General features: G+C 39.3%; 1 protein-coding gene across 1 annotated transcript in view; it reads right to left on the bottom strand.

The window, feature by feature from the left end:
* LOC108679657 (twitchin) overlaps positions 1-14,986 on the bottom strand; it is a 139,750-nt gene that overhangs the window by 101,710 nt on the left and 23,054 nt on the right. Inside the window, exons 4-16 of the mRNA XM_047885350.1 lie at positions 13,789-13,951; positions 12,770-12,911; positions 10,530-10,683; positions 9,642-9,854; positions 9,318-9,447; positions 8,714-8,885; positions 8,272-8,363; positions 7,957-8,091; positions 6,458-6,772; positions 5,710-5,800; positions 5,281-5,441; positions 4,733-4,873; positions 2,690-3,103 (exon numbers count right to left, since the gene is read on the bottom strand). Of these exons, the coding sequence (XP_047741306.1) occupies positions 2,690-3,103; positions 4,733-4,873; positions 5,281-5,441; positions 5,710-5,800; positions 6,458-6,772; positions 7,957-8,091; positions 8,272-8,363; positions 8,714-8,885; positions 9,318-9,447; positions 9,642-9,854; positions 10,530-10,683; positions 12,770-12,911; positions 13,789-13,951 (2,323 nt within the window). The remainder of the gene's footprint in view (positions 1-2,689; positions 3,104-4,732; positions 4,874-5,280; positions 5,442-5,709; positions 5,801-6,457; positions 6,773-7,956; positions 8,092-8,271; positions 8,364-8,713; positions 8,886-9,317; positions 9,448-9,641; positions 9,855-10,529; positions 10,684-12,769; positions 12,912-13,788; positions 13,952-14,986) is intronic.

Here is a 14,986-nt window from a genome sequence, read left to right as displayed (position 1 = left end):
ACTCCAACGCTCGGTTCTTCAGGCTTTTCATCGGGAGCGATTTTTTCAGTCTTCTCAGGCTGAACTTTGCTTTCTGAAACGCTTTTTTCCCCAGTTTCTTTCACATCGATAGATTTTTTTCGTTTATCCGCTGGAGTTTTGACATCAATTTTCTGATCAACAGACTTTTTACGTTCCTCTTTGGGAGTCTCCTCTCCAACCGTTTTTTTTCGCTGCTGCGCTGTCGTTTCGACATCCACCTTCTGATCAACAGACTTTTTACGATCCTCATTCGGAGTTTCCTCTTCAACCGATTTTTTTCGCTGCTGCGCTGTCGTTTTGACATCCACCTTCTGATCAACAGACTTTTTACGATCCTCATTCGGAGTTTCCTCTTCAACCGATTTTTTTCGCTGCTGCGCTGTAGTTTTGACATCCGCCTTCTGATCAACAGACTTTTTACGATCCTCATTCGGAGTTTCCTCTTGCACAGATTTCTTGCGCTGCTGCGCTGTCGTTTTTACATCCACCTTCTGATCAACAGACTTTTTGCGTTCCTCCTTGGGAGTTTCCTCTTGAACCGATTTCTTGCGCTGCTGCGCTGTCATTTTTACATCCACCTTCTGATCAACAGACTTTTTGCGTTCCTCCTTGGGAGTTTCCTCATCTCGTTGGTCAGATGGCTCTTTTCTCTCTCCTTTTTTTGAATCTGTAGTTTTTTGCGTGTCTTCTTTCTTTTCTTCGTACTTTGAAGTTGGCGGCGCTGCTTGAGGCTTATCTCCGATCTCTGACTTCTTAGAGCTTCTTTTGGATTCCGTTGTCTCCTCCTCGGTTGTCTCTGTGACCGTCGTCTTGCCCTTTTTCCGGTCCACCGTCTCTTCCGTGATCTCCTCTTCCATACGTACCTGGGACGGCTTCTTCTTATCTGTCTTCTCCAATTTTTTTACGGGGCGATTCTCGTTTTCATCCTCATCCGTTTCTTGGACTGAAGTCTTTCTTACATTCTAAAATTAATGGAAGATAAGACGCATTAAAATTCAACAAACAGAGACAGATGGACATTGGATTTACACGGAGAAAAACTGCTATATCTAGACAGGAAATAACTGACAAACATTGAATTCTCCTCAACGAGGAAAATAATTGGACACGAAATTATTCGTAAAAATGCAAGTTAAGAGAGTTTGAGGGGGGGGGGGGGAAATTGACATGCAACAAAGGCTATAAGACGAAAGGACAATTGCACATTGAGACTAGGTCTAATAATGGACAAACAACAGAGAAGAAATTTTCTAAAAACTTTTGACTACATTAATACTTATCCTGGAAGAGACACTCGCAGTACAGAGCGAGTGTCTCAGGGCCTCATGCATAGTTAAGTCAGCAGCAGCTTCCTGTCTCGCTCAAACCTTACCTGTTCCACCGAAAGAAAACATAAAGTACGTTAATTAACTTGGCAGTAATTTTCCCAGTATGAGATGGCCGTTTTTCCGAAACCGTTTGAAGGTATCAAAGCCTTTAAAACAAAGGAATATAAGTAAAATTTTGCGTCAAAGTTGTTGCAATCTATTAAACATCAATTCTGTCAGTAATATATTTTGTAGGGTTTCTAATTTCTGAGAAACATCCTACGCTGACAGCAATCACGCTTTATCACGACTAATTTCCATGTGTTATCAATTACCACGACACAAGTTATTTAATATAAAAGAAGTTCATAGAAGTTCTGATAAAATTATAGATCCAGTACTTTATAGTCATACTATGCAATAGTGAGAGGTGCTAGCAGTAGTTTATGTTGCCTCGAATTTTCTAAATGATCTTTGCCTTCAGCAGATGCAAAAAATTGAAGATGCCTTGTAGTCACCTGAGCAAATATGCTTCGGTTTAGCCGCTCTGACATCAATCAATATTTTGTGCATTGCTGAGACGTTTCAAGTCCAACACTTGGTAAGTGTTAAGAGGGGAGCTTTGTGCATGAACCATTTTAATCAAACAAAGGCCACACAGACTGAGAGACGAGGCTTGAGGCTAAAGTTCCAGCTCGAAGTTTCCTCGCAGTTCATCATTCATAGATTTTGTTGAAAAATTATCCAGATTCGGAACTTGGTTACCTAACGAAAACTTAATCTAATTAAAAGGTTCCTGGCACAAGATCTGTAGTTGTGAATGTTGCTTAGGAGAATAATGTTTGTTAAAAGGACACCATTTTAAAATCAAGTGAAAATTGTGTGGAGGCAAACTTTCAACATTTTAACATTTCTATTAAAATTTGTAGAGTCAATAATTGTTAGGTGGTTCAGCAAGACCTGTTAGTGGTTCAGTGTTAGCAACAAGAAAGCAGACGCACATAAAAGCACGCACAGTTCATTGAAAGCTGAGAATATTATATTTGTTGTTTGAGCTGGTGATTAAGCTTGTTAGGAAGTTAGTTCCCGGCCACCTTGAGCAAACTAAGCCTCGTAATCAACTATTAGTCGCGTTTGCCCCTTCGAAAACCATGTAACAGAGTTTGGCCGCATCTGAATTCTAATCCTTATGATTACTGAAGCAAAAAAAAAACAGCAACACGAAAGTAATTGAAGAGCTGTGACAAGGTTTGCGCGGAACACCAGCGGTCAGTACAGAAGCAAGTTAGTCTGAAGCAAAACGCTTGAAGCAGAGCGCTTCGCAGCAAGCGCGTCAGTGGCAACCATGAAGCTCAGCCCACCTTCGTTTCCAGCTTCTTCTCTACTTTCTCCTCTCTGACCTCCGTCTTCTTCACTTCTACCTTCTTCTCTTCGACTTTTTCTGCCTTCTTCTCCTCGACTTTCTCTACTCTTTTCTCCTCCGTTTTCTTCTCCTTTTTCTCGACTTTCTTTTCCTCTATTTTTTCTGCCTTCTTAATATCCTTCTTCTGTTCAATTTTTGTTTCTTCAACCAATTCTTCTTTTATTTCGACTTTTGCTTCTTTCTTTTCCTCCTTTTTCTTTTCTTCTTTCTTCTCTTCTTTTTCTTTCTTCACCTCTTTCTTTTCCTTTTTCTCCTCCTTAATTTCCTCCTTAACTTCTACTTTCTCTTCTTTCTCCTCTTCGATCGGCTCTTTTTCTTCTTCTACAACCTCTTCCTCTTCCACAATCTCCTCCTGTTCATATTGAAGATCATACACGCAATCATCAATATATGCCCGGGGAAAAAACACACGAGAGCGTCTGCTATCCTGTCTACCGGCCAAAAATAGTGCCGGTAGTTGAACTATATAAGGTTGACCCACGAGGATTTCCGCCTTTCAGTTCAGCTTTCTTGTTACGTCAACCAATCCTTCATTCCCATGACGGATTGGTTGACTGCTTTGATCACATATCGGTGATTGGTTAATGGCCGTGACGTCAATGATCTCAGTGACGTCACAGGCGAACAATAAACTACATCCGCGAAAATGAGCTTCTCATGGGTTAACCCTATTTGTATAATTTGTTTTTTTTTTTCAACCATGCAATAGTGCTCCTGCCTTGCCACATCCAATGCCTGTGCTTGAAGCTTGAGATATCCGAGCCATCCGTCAAGTTGACTACTAGTAACATCGCCACAAGCTCGTCAAGCCAAAAACCACATCTTCTGTCAACTCCACCAACAGTAAATTCATTGACCGCATCTACTCGACCTTCTACATAGAGGACCCCAGCCCCGAAGTGAATGCATCATCTCCGTCAGTAGTGAAGCCCCGTAACAATTTCAGTGAAGTAAATTCGTGCTATTTCCATATTTTTGTTCTATTTTGTGTGGTGGTATGCTTTTAAATTTTAAAATGAGAGCAAACGTCAGATTTTCTTATTTCAAAAATGTCGGGCGTATTTTAATTGTTTCAATTTTGAGCGAGTAGATCGATACTAATTTTGAAAACTATTCATGAATCTCGTGAACTCGTATGAAAAGCAAAAGTTTGAATTAGCTAACAATATTTGTAAGCGTCAACCAGAGCAGCTGATGAACTATTAGAGGTTCTTGACAGGAGTCCATTTATTAAAATTATTATTTTTTTACAAAAATATCGACAAATTCAAGTTAGTATAATGTGGCCTGAATAAGTTGTTAATAATGTAATCATAACGCACTTCCTATGTGTTTTCTACTGCACTAAAGATGTTGTTATCTGTTTGAAAATTGAACGCTCGCTCAATCATGTATTCCATCTCATTTGGGCTTAGCACCTCTGTCCCTATAACCTGGTGACGCGTCCGATTTAACAGTATCAGTTATCTTTTTAACTGTGTTGTAGTACATTGATGTGGTTAAGCTTCTAGAGCTACCTTCAAAAGAAGTCTAGAATCTTACGAAACTCTACATTCACCTCAAACTGTTTTTAAAAGTATTGTCATAAATTTCATTTCATTGACGTAATCAACTAGTAAACGTAAGGATAGCAAGCTCATGCACATCACAATACCAGAACAGATTTTAAAGTTTTCTGGCATGTATCGCTAAAGGAAATTGGTAACCTTTCACAAGCTAAAATCTAATCTTAGTGCATCAATTGCCACCAAAAAGTTTTTTTAATTTGCAAGTTGCTTTACTTTGCTTAACATTGAACTCTCGATTTATTTCGTCTTTCCATTTCAGACCAATGGAATTTAATCACACATTCAAAAGATACGAATGCTTCCCTGCTGACGATTTCGTCGATTACTTCCGTCTTTTCATCTCTAACCAATGAATTTAATCCGGCATTACAAGATACGATTGCTCTCATGCTGATAATAGTACATATGCTCACCTCGAGCATGTCGACGCGCAACTCCACCTCGCTCGACGTTGTCTCTCCCTTCTCGTTCTTGGCTGTGACTTTATAGGAGCCAGCGTCACTCTTGTCAGCCTGGTTAATTTCCAGCTGAACCTGGTAGCACCCTTCAGAAGCCTGCTCATACCGAGATTATTTTATTATATACTGAAAAATTCTAATAAAGCATTATGTGTTTAGTTAAATAATAAAGCCTCAAACGAAATACAATTATTATTTTTCACTTAATGGCAGACGTCTATGTTCCACTGACTGAAAAATACCTCGTATTCACGTTCTAAAAAAATTTTCATGGAACTCGTTGAGCTTTAGTGCAGAAAACCAGAATTATAAGGTGTTAACACGAGGTGATTTGTACTATGAATTTTGGCAACAATTTTCGCAATTACATAATTTAAAATCTGCTTTCAATCAAAACGAATAAATCTGAAATATTTTCCTTCCAGTCTATTGTTTCACGTGACCCTTCTTATAATTTGGATTGACTCAAATCCATTATACCTCAGGTACAGGATAAAAGTCACCTCTCTGACTGAAACGTTGTGGCGGGAACTCTGTTTCACGGACGTAGAATTTCTCCTCCACTCACAGGCAGGCTTCGAGGTTGACACAATAACACACTCGATGATCACCGTTTTGTTTACAATCGAAATGATCTTCGGGGCCTTTTTGATAGTTGGAGCCACTGTACATAGAGAACATTAAAAACAAATTACCATAGAGTACAGGTACCTAAATTTCTTATATTTGTGAAAAATGCACAATGTTTTGCATCTATTTCTCTAAAAGTTAGCAAATCTCTTAAAATGCATTAACTAAATTTTTTCGTTAATAAAATAATGATAATTATTCACACGTCAACAATGTTATATTTGTGCAGGTTCGAATCAGGCGGCCGGATTTTCCACCAAATGAGTTGTTTCTTTACATTATACATTTCAAGTAGAACGGACCTTCGATGTTGAGGTTCAAATTTGCGTTCAGTTCGCCAAATTCGTTCTTGATGTTGCACTTGTAGATGCCACCGTCCGACGGCTGAGGTTTCTGCATAAGAAATATATTTACTAGTACCTAATAATTCTATGCAAGTTCTAAGCATTCTTTTCTCCATGTTCTATGTGCCTATAAGACATGTAATCAACATAATTGGAATCGAATTCATGTTTTAAAAGCTACGAAGGTTGGAACTGTTCACCACACACTCAGCACGCAGTAACTTTGAGTAAGTTTAGAATAAAAACGCCCAAGAGAAATTCGCATAGATGGAATTTCTAATGCCTTTCAGCGAATATTAAAAGGTAAGTATAAGTAATATTTGTCGGTAAACTTTTATTCGCTCAAAAACAGCATCCAATCAAAAAAATACTATAACACTCATAAAACTTGAAAACGGGGCACACCGAAAACAACTAGTAAAAGGTATCGAGTAAAATACGAGAAAGTAGATAATGCACCCGGGACATCCGTGGATCTGTGACATAATGAAAAATTTGTTGCAGAGAAGGTTCCGGGCATGCGCAGTCCCTTCAAGCAATTTGTTGAAAGCAGCCACTCAGTATTACGCTAGCGAGTCGGAGTAGTAAGAAAATTGTAGTAGTGCGCAGCGTGAGAAAATCTGCAAAATGTAGTGTGCAAGAATGCTAGGGCAGATCATTCTGGTTTAGAAGAACACGTTAGCGACGATACACGACATGTTGGTACCCTGAGCTCGAGACAGATCCGGTAGACATCAGGGCGGTCATCCGTCACGGTGATGGTGTAGTGGCCTCCGCTAGAAATGGACACGCCTTCTTTGGACCAAGCGGCGGACGGTTTTGGATCTGCCTTTACTAAAGCAATCATCAAAACTCTCCCTGCTTCTTCCTCCCACTTGATCAAAGGCTTTTCTACAAAGGTTGGAGGTTCTCCTTGAGCTTCTGGCTCACTCTCGATGTTAAGGTTAACATTTGCAGTAGCCTCGCCGAACTGATTCATCGCCACACACTTGTACTTGCCAGCATCCTTACCACAAGGCTCCTGTTTGGTATCACAAATTTTATGTTTGTTTCACTCATGTGAAAATGTGTGTAGCTGTTGATAAATAATGTTGTCTCTAATTAATTTATAGAAGTGGAGGCATGCATGGGTTCAACGCTATAGGCCATAGGGTTACGCTAGGAGTAAACAATATTTAAAGACCTGTCATGGATTTTATTGGTGACGTTGAACCAGGGATACTGCTGGGAGGATGAAATGTTTGAGGGTCAGTCGAAAGAAATACATAAGCCGTTCAAAAATCGTATCTGTACTTCCATCTAAGGAATTTTTCACTTGAAGCCGCATTTAAGAGGCAAAGAATTTGATGCAACTAAAAACTAAAAAACTTATCTCTCATCTTCATCCCATAAATCATTCATAGGATTCACGCAAATCACTCTAGGTGAGAAAACTCGTCTACAAGTTTATGGTTTAACCACCAACCCTGCAATCGATGAATGTCTTTCTGGCAAAAAATTGCAATAACTGAGAGAAGTAAAAGAACGAGAGAAGAGCGGTGAATATGTTTTATAGGATTGTAGTAATTGAAGTAGCATTTAAATTCTGAGTGAGCAATTTTTTTATCTCATTGAAATGCAATGCAGACGGCAAATTGGATATAGAACTTCTCGCAATAAATCAGTTCGCAGTGTCCTTATAAAATGATCTAACACGAATAATTTTAGATATTTTGATATTACAAAGTTTAATAAATAATCTTTGCCAGAAGGGTAGTCAAGAAGCCTTGAGAGACCATCGACTTATTAAGCTTAGGAACATATTTCCTGCCAGAAGCGATCTAACCTCGACACGCTCAAAAGATTGAAACGTGACAAAGAGGACAAGCAGAAGCATGAACGGTAGTACGAAGCTCGTGATGTTGTTTGATACTGTAGAATGGAGATACTCCTTTCCCTAACCTTAATTGAATACAGACTACAAAATTTAAGTCGCAAATACAATTTTTTCTTCTGTTTATGCGTTGAGAAATCATTCATGTTGAACATTTTACGTTTAGACGCTCCTATGAATGGAATGCCGAGATTGAATTCACTGAAAGTGCTTCACTAACGATGCGTTTAATCCTCAGCGAGTTATTCCCTTCACTGAGGCTTGTTTCACGTAGCCTGCATTGCGAAGACCAGGCTGAAGTGTATTGTCAATTATCACACGTGGATCCTCACCTTGACGATGCAAGAATACTCAAACATTTCTTCCGTGACTTTATGCTCTTTAATGACAAGTCGTTTGGCGCTCTCGACCTTCTTGCCGTCCTTGTACCACTCGACTGTTGGCTGTGGCTTGGCTTTGCACCGCACCTAGGGAATGTTTGTATTTTCAGTAGAAATTGAAGCATCCATGTGAATGGGGGCAGAATTGCATCGTTCTGATAATACTAATAAATATTTAATCCAATAAACGAAGCAATCGAAGATGTAGAAACAACTACGTACATTTATTTCTCTCGTAATATCTTATATCTGGGATTATGATTTTACCTTCATGGTGATCATGGTGCCAGTTTCGTTAGGGATGATGGAAGGCTTGTCCAAGAACGTGGGTGCATAGCCTTCAGGAACGGCCAGGCCCTCTGCTCAAACAAATCCTCGAGTCCTCACTCTTACTTAGAGAGAAAAATTGATCATGAAATACTTTTCGCCATGAAAATCAATGATACGCTCCAGTCAGTGTTCCAAAATATTTATATTAGCAACGTATTGTCTGTACATATTAGTTTTTCCAAATAATTTAATAGTGACTCTAAATTTTGTCTCGTTCATGATCTCATTCCAAAAAGAACGAACGACTGTTCAAATTACCAATTGACTCATGAATTCCCTCCAAGAATTTTAGCGAAATTATCAAAAGTAAACTATAAGCCTCACAATATATCGCCTGTAATCACATCTGAGGACTAATACATCTTTTCTACGCTTCAACCTTTGAAGTTGAGGGCAATGTTAGCGTTGGAATCGCCGAAGGGGTTGAAGGCGTTACACCGCCACTGTCCTCCATCGTCTGCTGTTGGTCCCATCACCGTCACCGACACCACGTACTGGTCCTTGCCGCAGATCTTCTTGTACATCGAGATCCGCCCGTGCTCTTGGATGAGCTGAGCGACAAAATACCATGCAGAAACCGTAAAAAATGTAAATTAAGCCTTCATCCCTCGTGACCAGAACTGGCAACCGAATCTTCTCTACAAATTCAAGACTAGTTGTTATTCACAGGGGCAGGTAATCATTCCTTAATTTCAGGCCATGCCCATTCAACCCTATTCTATTAAATTCATTTTCGTTAAATCCATGTCCATTAAATTCATGGCTATTAAATCAATGTCTATTAAATCAATGTCTATTAAATCTATGGCCATTAAATCCATGTCCATTAATTCCATGGCTTACCGATTTATCTCAATATACATTAAATCCATGGCTTACCGATTTATCTCAATATCCATTAAATCCATGGCTTGCCGATTTATCTCAATATCCATTAAATCCATGGCTTGCCGATTTATCTCAGTGCTATCCCAGAGGCTCACCGTGTTGTCTTTGTACCAGGTGACCTCAGGCTCAGGGTTGGCCTCCAGCATGCACTCCATGATGAGCTTGTCGCCCTCTTGCCTGATCTCCGGCTTCTTGGGGAACCGGGGAGCCTTGCCGTCGGGGATTCTGGTGGGCCATAAAGCATCATGATTTATTTGTTTGTTTATCAGATAAAAATAAAATATTTTTAAATCCATGACATGAAACGGTAGTGTAAGTTGATGGCAATTAAAATATTTATTACAGAATTGCGGATCACGGCCGCGCCATATAGCATCATGAAAATCTAGATGTAAATCTTCATATATACAATATCTTACTTCGGTTTATCAGTTGCTACGTCGCCTTCGAATCGTAAATTTACGGTTGCGTGGCCTTCCCCAAGTTTGTTCGAAGCCATAATCTTGTATTCGCCTTCGTCTTTCTTGGATACTTTCTGAATTTCGAGCTTGACGATGTAGTAAACTTTGCCATCAGGCTCTATGCTCAGCTTGTGCCTGAGACCTTCCAATATCTTCATCCCTTGGAAAAACCTGTCGCAACAAGTCGGTTCGGCGCGGTGAAAAAATGAAGGTATGAAACAGAGAGTTTATTCAGTATTTCAGTTAGAGTTTATTTGAGTTTCTTGCGTTATTTCAGCAATAATTTACAGAAATGAAGGGAGTCAACTTATAAATTAAAAAGGATCGCCCAAATTTAGTTACCATCATTTGCAAAATGTAACATCTCGTGAATATACGCCAAGGCGGAATAGAAAACTTCAATAAGTATGCCCACAATAAGACACCTATAAATTACTTCGTATTATTTTTTCGTAAAATATTAATTAAGCATTATGCTTGGCTGGAGCATTGATTAAGATATATCTTTTGATTTCTCAAATTTCACGACCAGACGGTACAAAATGCAGCAGAACAAAACAGCTAAAAAAAGACAATCTCATAAACAACATAATCGCCCCTGAACAACAGCAATACTTTCGAGTTTGACTATTTCCAGTCAATCAACATTCCGAAACTTCCCGCGTCTAAAGCCTCTTTTCCTGCTACAATAAGTCACTGCTTGAAGATGATTAGATAAGAGAATACTACTTTAAACGAAATAAGCATTAATACATCTTACAGCTACGCCACCTTGTCGACCTAAAACCTTTTTCTCCGCTACAATGAAAAAAAATATAATTACTCATGAAAGCAGATGAAACTCACCACGAAATGTTAGGCTGCGGGTTGCCCACGCATCTCGTCGAGAAGATGACGGAGGAACCGTCCTCGGACTGCCGGATGGCCGGTCGTTCGGTGAAGGCAGGCTTGAGGAGGTCCGGTGGGGGAGAATCGTCGCCTGTTTTGAGCATAAAGGAGCCTACAGCGCAGCCCAGGCAGACGAGAGGAGAGCCGTCGAGACGAAGGATCTCAAGCGTAGGATGCCAAAGAGGATGCAACTCAACCGCGGTCAGGCAAAAGTGTTAGATAATTCCAAGAATACAATAAAGTGGATTAAGAGTTTAAAAACGTTAATTTGTAAGTTTAGGACTCGAAGTAAGCAAATAATTTTAATTATGTTGGAAGTAAATAATCCGAAATACGTTTGGGTTGTAAGAGAAATGTTAGTTGATGAAAATAATTGTTTAGGTGTTATTATATTAATTGTGAAATAGGAAAATGAACGAGTGATTACATTTATATTGAAACACGGACAAAACCGATAGTTAAAGTGTATAAAAAATGCATTCAAATAAAAAAATATCCAAAAAATACCGATTCGGTGATCCACGCGGAGAAAAATGGTTGCCGTGCCGAGCATAGCACGTGATCGTTGCAAGGTTAGATGATGTAGAATTGCATCCAAAAGAGAAGATCAGACGAAAAGAATGAGGAAGCAGAGAGAAGGAAGAGAAGAGAAAAAAATACATTAGATATTTCTTAACTCAATTCATCATCCGGCTTGAGAGATTCACAGAAAATCTGACTTTGCTCTTCTCGCTTGATTATTTTTTTCTGTCGCTGAAAAAACTTTTAGTAGAGCACCAGAGCAACAACAAAAATATTGTAAACAATAACAACTAAGACAATAATTGTTATCAGAAGCATTTAATATTCGCTTTACTAAGTGACCGGCAATGCTGGCAGCTCAGGGCTCAACTAGAGCTACTCTATTTCTCTGCGGCATTCCCAGCATGAAATATATTCAACATTTCAATACTTTTTAGCAAATTTGAAAATTTGTTCATTTCAAATTCTAATGTCTGAGTTTACTTATTTGTTATTGATCACTTCTGCCAGTATAGCCGATCAACTTATAACATTTCTCAATCGAACTGATATATTTATTCCTTACTATAACAAATAAAGCTTTAAGTGAACGGAAACACTCTGGCACGTGTCTTGCCACCTATAGGCTGTGCAGTAAATTGAATGTCCACTGATATCGTGATATACGGTGCAAGAAATTGTCTGAATCTCGTATGGAAATGACAAAACGTCTTTTGATTGATGTTTATATTGTTTTTGGTAAATTAATTTTACTATTTGCAAAGGGATTACAAGAAATTAAAGTTGGTATTGCGGTATGTTAAGTCGTGTGAAATTAAGTTTTCAAACGAAACTTTCAGAATTTTAAAATTTTGGAACTTTGTTCTACAGCAACAGTGAGATTCCTGTATTCATTTTTAATTTATTTATCGTATTCCACAGCCATTGACACGACAAACTGAGGAGTTGAATATGATCAAGGTAAATGTATTTATATAGACACATCATTCAAATTTATGGTATTATTGAAAGACACAAAGTTATGAAGCAGTGTTTCGAAGTTGTTGTTCGTCACTGATTTAGACCTAGAGAAGTGATGCAAGTAGCGCGGGGCAGCGAGTTTCCTCGAGACGCTGAACAAGCGTTGCACAAGCCAGTGGCTGAACAACTCTTTACTTTGTACAAGAGATTTTCACTAGATACATAAAATAATACGCCGTTTATGGGTTATGAAATAGTTAATATGTACGATAAGTTTAACTGCAGAGTGGGAAACTTTAATCGCAACTAAAGACATGGCACAGGAAATGAACCCAATAACCATACGAGACAAATACCTCAATAATGATGTTTTAAACAAACATTGCCAAAAATTTGGAGTGTTAAAATAGCTAAAAGTCCTTATTCTTTCTATTTCTCAAGGTCAAATGCAATTTTTGGATCATTTATTTACAGCGCTGGTGATCCGGCATAAAAATTTCACCGCGAACACATAATGGAAAATCTCTGGAAATATGCGGGCCATTTCTTCTTTTGAAGCATCGAAACCGATAATAGTGTACACTCGTTCGACTCTTGCAACAAGGTTTGCTTGACCCTGCCAACTGAGCCGTTTTTATTTCCTGCTTCCCTCATCACAATACCTGAAAAGCAAGTGTCCTGAGAAGCACAATATCCTGTTCTTCATATTTACTCACTGTCGAAATTTAGGCTGATGGTAGCGTTGCTCTCTCCCAGTTCGTTTTTAGCGGTAACCTTGTACTTGCCAGCGTCTTCGACTGTGACGTCAGTGAGCTTCAGTAGAATCACGAACAAGCCGTCTTCTTTTTGAATGCTCAGCTGAGGACGAAAGTAAAATGTTCTTAGCGTGGTCAGGCCTCTTAAGAATCGTCGAGACGTTGTTCTTCTCGGACCTAAGTGGCACCTCGCATATGGAAGTGTTCAATATGGTAAGCCCTAAATATTTCACTAATAATTTCAATTTAAACTTTATAAATCATGTGAATTACAGGAATTGTGCTAAAACTTCATCACTTACCCGTAAATAACCTTTAAATAACTCGAAGCCATCAATGACCTAAAAACATGCAATGGTTTTCTAGCGTAACGATCGTTCTAGCTAAAAACATTAACGAACTTATTTCCTGATATTCATGATCGCTGACGACTGGTGGTGGTGGTGCGGTGCCACTAGGAAAAGTGAGGAAAACACAAGAGGTACCACGGAGTGACCAGAAAGGAGAAGGAGAAATCGAAAGGACAGTAGGGGGCTGAAAGTTGGCGTATAGTGCATAACTAGATTGATTGTAGGCGCATGGACTTAGGTTGGGTCAGGGAGGGACGGCGGTACCGGAGCCCAAAACGGCGACAGAACTTTCCTGTTCGCTGTTGGCACCCACATGCCCCCAATACGCGCCCCCGAAGCTACGGCTACCTGAATTAACGCAAGTTCGTCGATTTTGCCTAAACTTTCGTGTGCTGTATTGGTAAATTTAAATTACCTATCTGCTCAATGCTAAATGAATTCACAAGGCTGCCTCTATTCAATAGCTGTCGGTCTACGGTAACTTGTCTTGCTCTATTGGCTTGTCTGAAGGATGAAGGACGTCCGCAGCGCCTAACTTCCATCTCAGTAAATAATATTTTAGAATTATTAATAATAATTAATAATAATAATGTTTCAATACACGCTGAGTAACATCGGCCCGAGCCTGACCTGACTCCGCCTGGTCTGCTTGACCGGATTGCCATCGCGGAACCAAACGATCTCTGGCTTCGGTGCCGCCTTGATTTTTGCCTCGAAGACGATGATCGATCCGCCGCCCTCCTGCTTGATGATCGGTTTCTGGTGGAAGGATGGAGCCACGCCATCGATTTGCCTGGTGGGACCAAAATTAAAGCTTTCATCAGCCCGTTTAGCTTTTCATTTTAAAGCTTTCATCAGCTTCTACCTCGACCGATGTTTCGTTAGTGAAAACAAATGTTTGTTGTGGATTACGATTTCTATATGCTTCCTCCAAAGAATTGGTCCTAAAAATTTTGGTTTCAATTTAAAAACTGGCTTAATGAATAATGGGAAACCAGACAAAAATTCAATAAATAAATTTATGTGTTTTGGTTTAATATTCACAGCTCCGTCTTCGTTCCAATTGCTGCAACTGAGTTTTAAGTTTGATAGAGATAAATGAACCAGCTTCGTCACTAATATTTAACTTTTTACTACCATTTTGGGTAAAATAAATATCACCAGAGGCAAAATTTGGAAGCGGTTGGTACTCAATAGTCGGTTGTGTGATTGTGGATGTAATGTCAGAAATTGTACAAATCTTTCTTGACTTCAATGCGCACAAGCCTTCCTAAGAAATCGATTAGGACAATTCGAAAAATGAATTTGCTTGTGAGCTAAAATACATTAATTATACAAATAGTGCACCAGAAATGAAACTACGGTCGGAAATTATTTGTCGTGGAGCTTGTAAGGTTTAATTGCGATAACCACTCGTACAGCAGAAGTGGTTGTCGACACAGCTGCCCCATTGAACATATGCATCCTTTCATTGGAATGTTATGGGTAATTTTGCCTGCAAGTTTTTGTATAACTTAAATAAAATAGAAGGGAACGATAGGAAGCTGGCAATGTGAGTGGGAGTGTTGGCAGAGAATATTGGCAAGGCAGCCTTCGGTGACGGTGTGAAACTCGATAGCAGCGCTCGTGGTATTTTCGTCAACGCACACAAACGCCAGAAAAATGATGCTTCCTATCTGTCTTGCCCAACTGATGACCAACGCTTGTACAATACGACAGACTTGGCTGTCTTGTCATGGCTTAAGGCATTAACAAATGAAGTCTACACAGGCGCTGCTGAACAAATGCCATGTCTTGTCATGGCTAATGAAGGGTCAGACAAGGGAAA

This window comes from Hyalella azteca, unplaced genomic scaffold (genome assembly GCF_000764305.2).
Source record: "Hyalella azteca isolate HAZT.00-mixed unplaced genomic scaffold, Hazt_2.0.2 contig17671, whole genome shotgun sequence".
Classification (NCBI taxonomy): Eukaryota; Metazoa; Arthropoda; class Malacostraca; order Amphipoda; family Hyalellidae; genus Hyalella; species Hyalella azteca.
The sequence above is the reverse complement of the archived record's forward strand: the minus strand, read 5'-3'. Positions and strand labels throughout refer to the sequence as shown.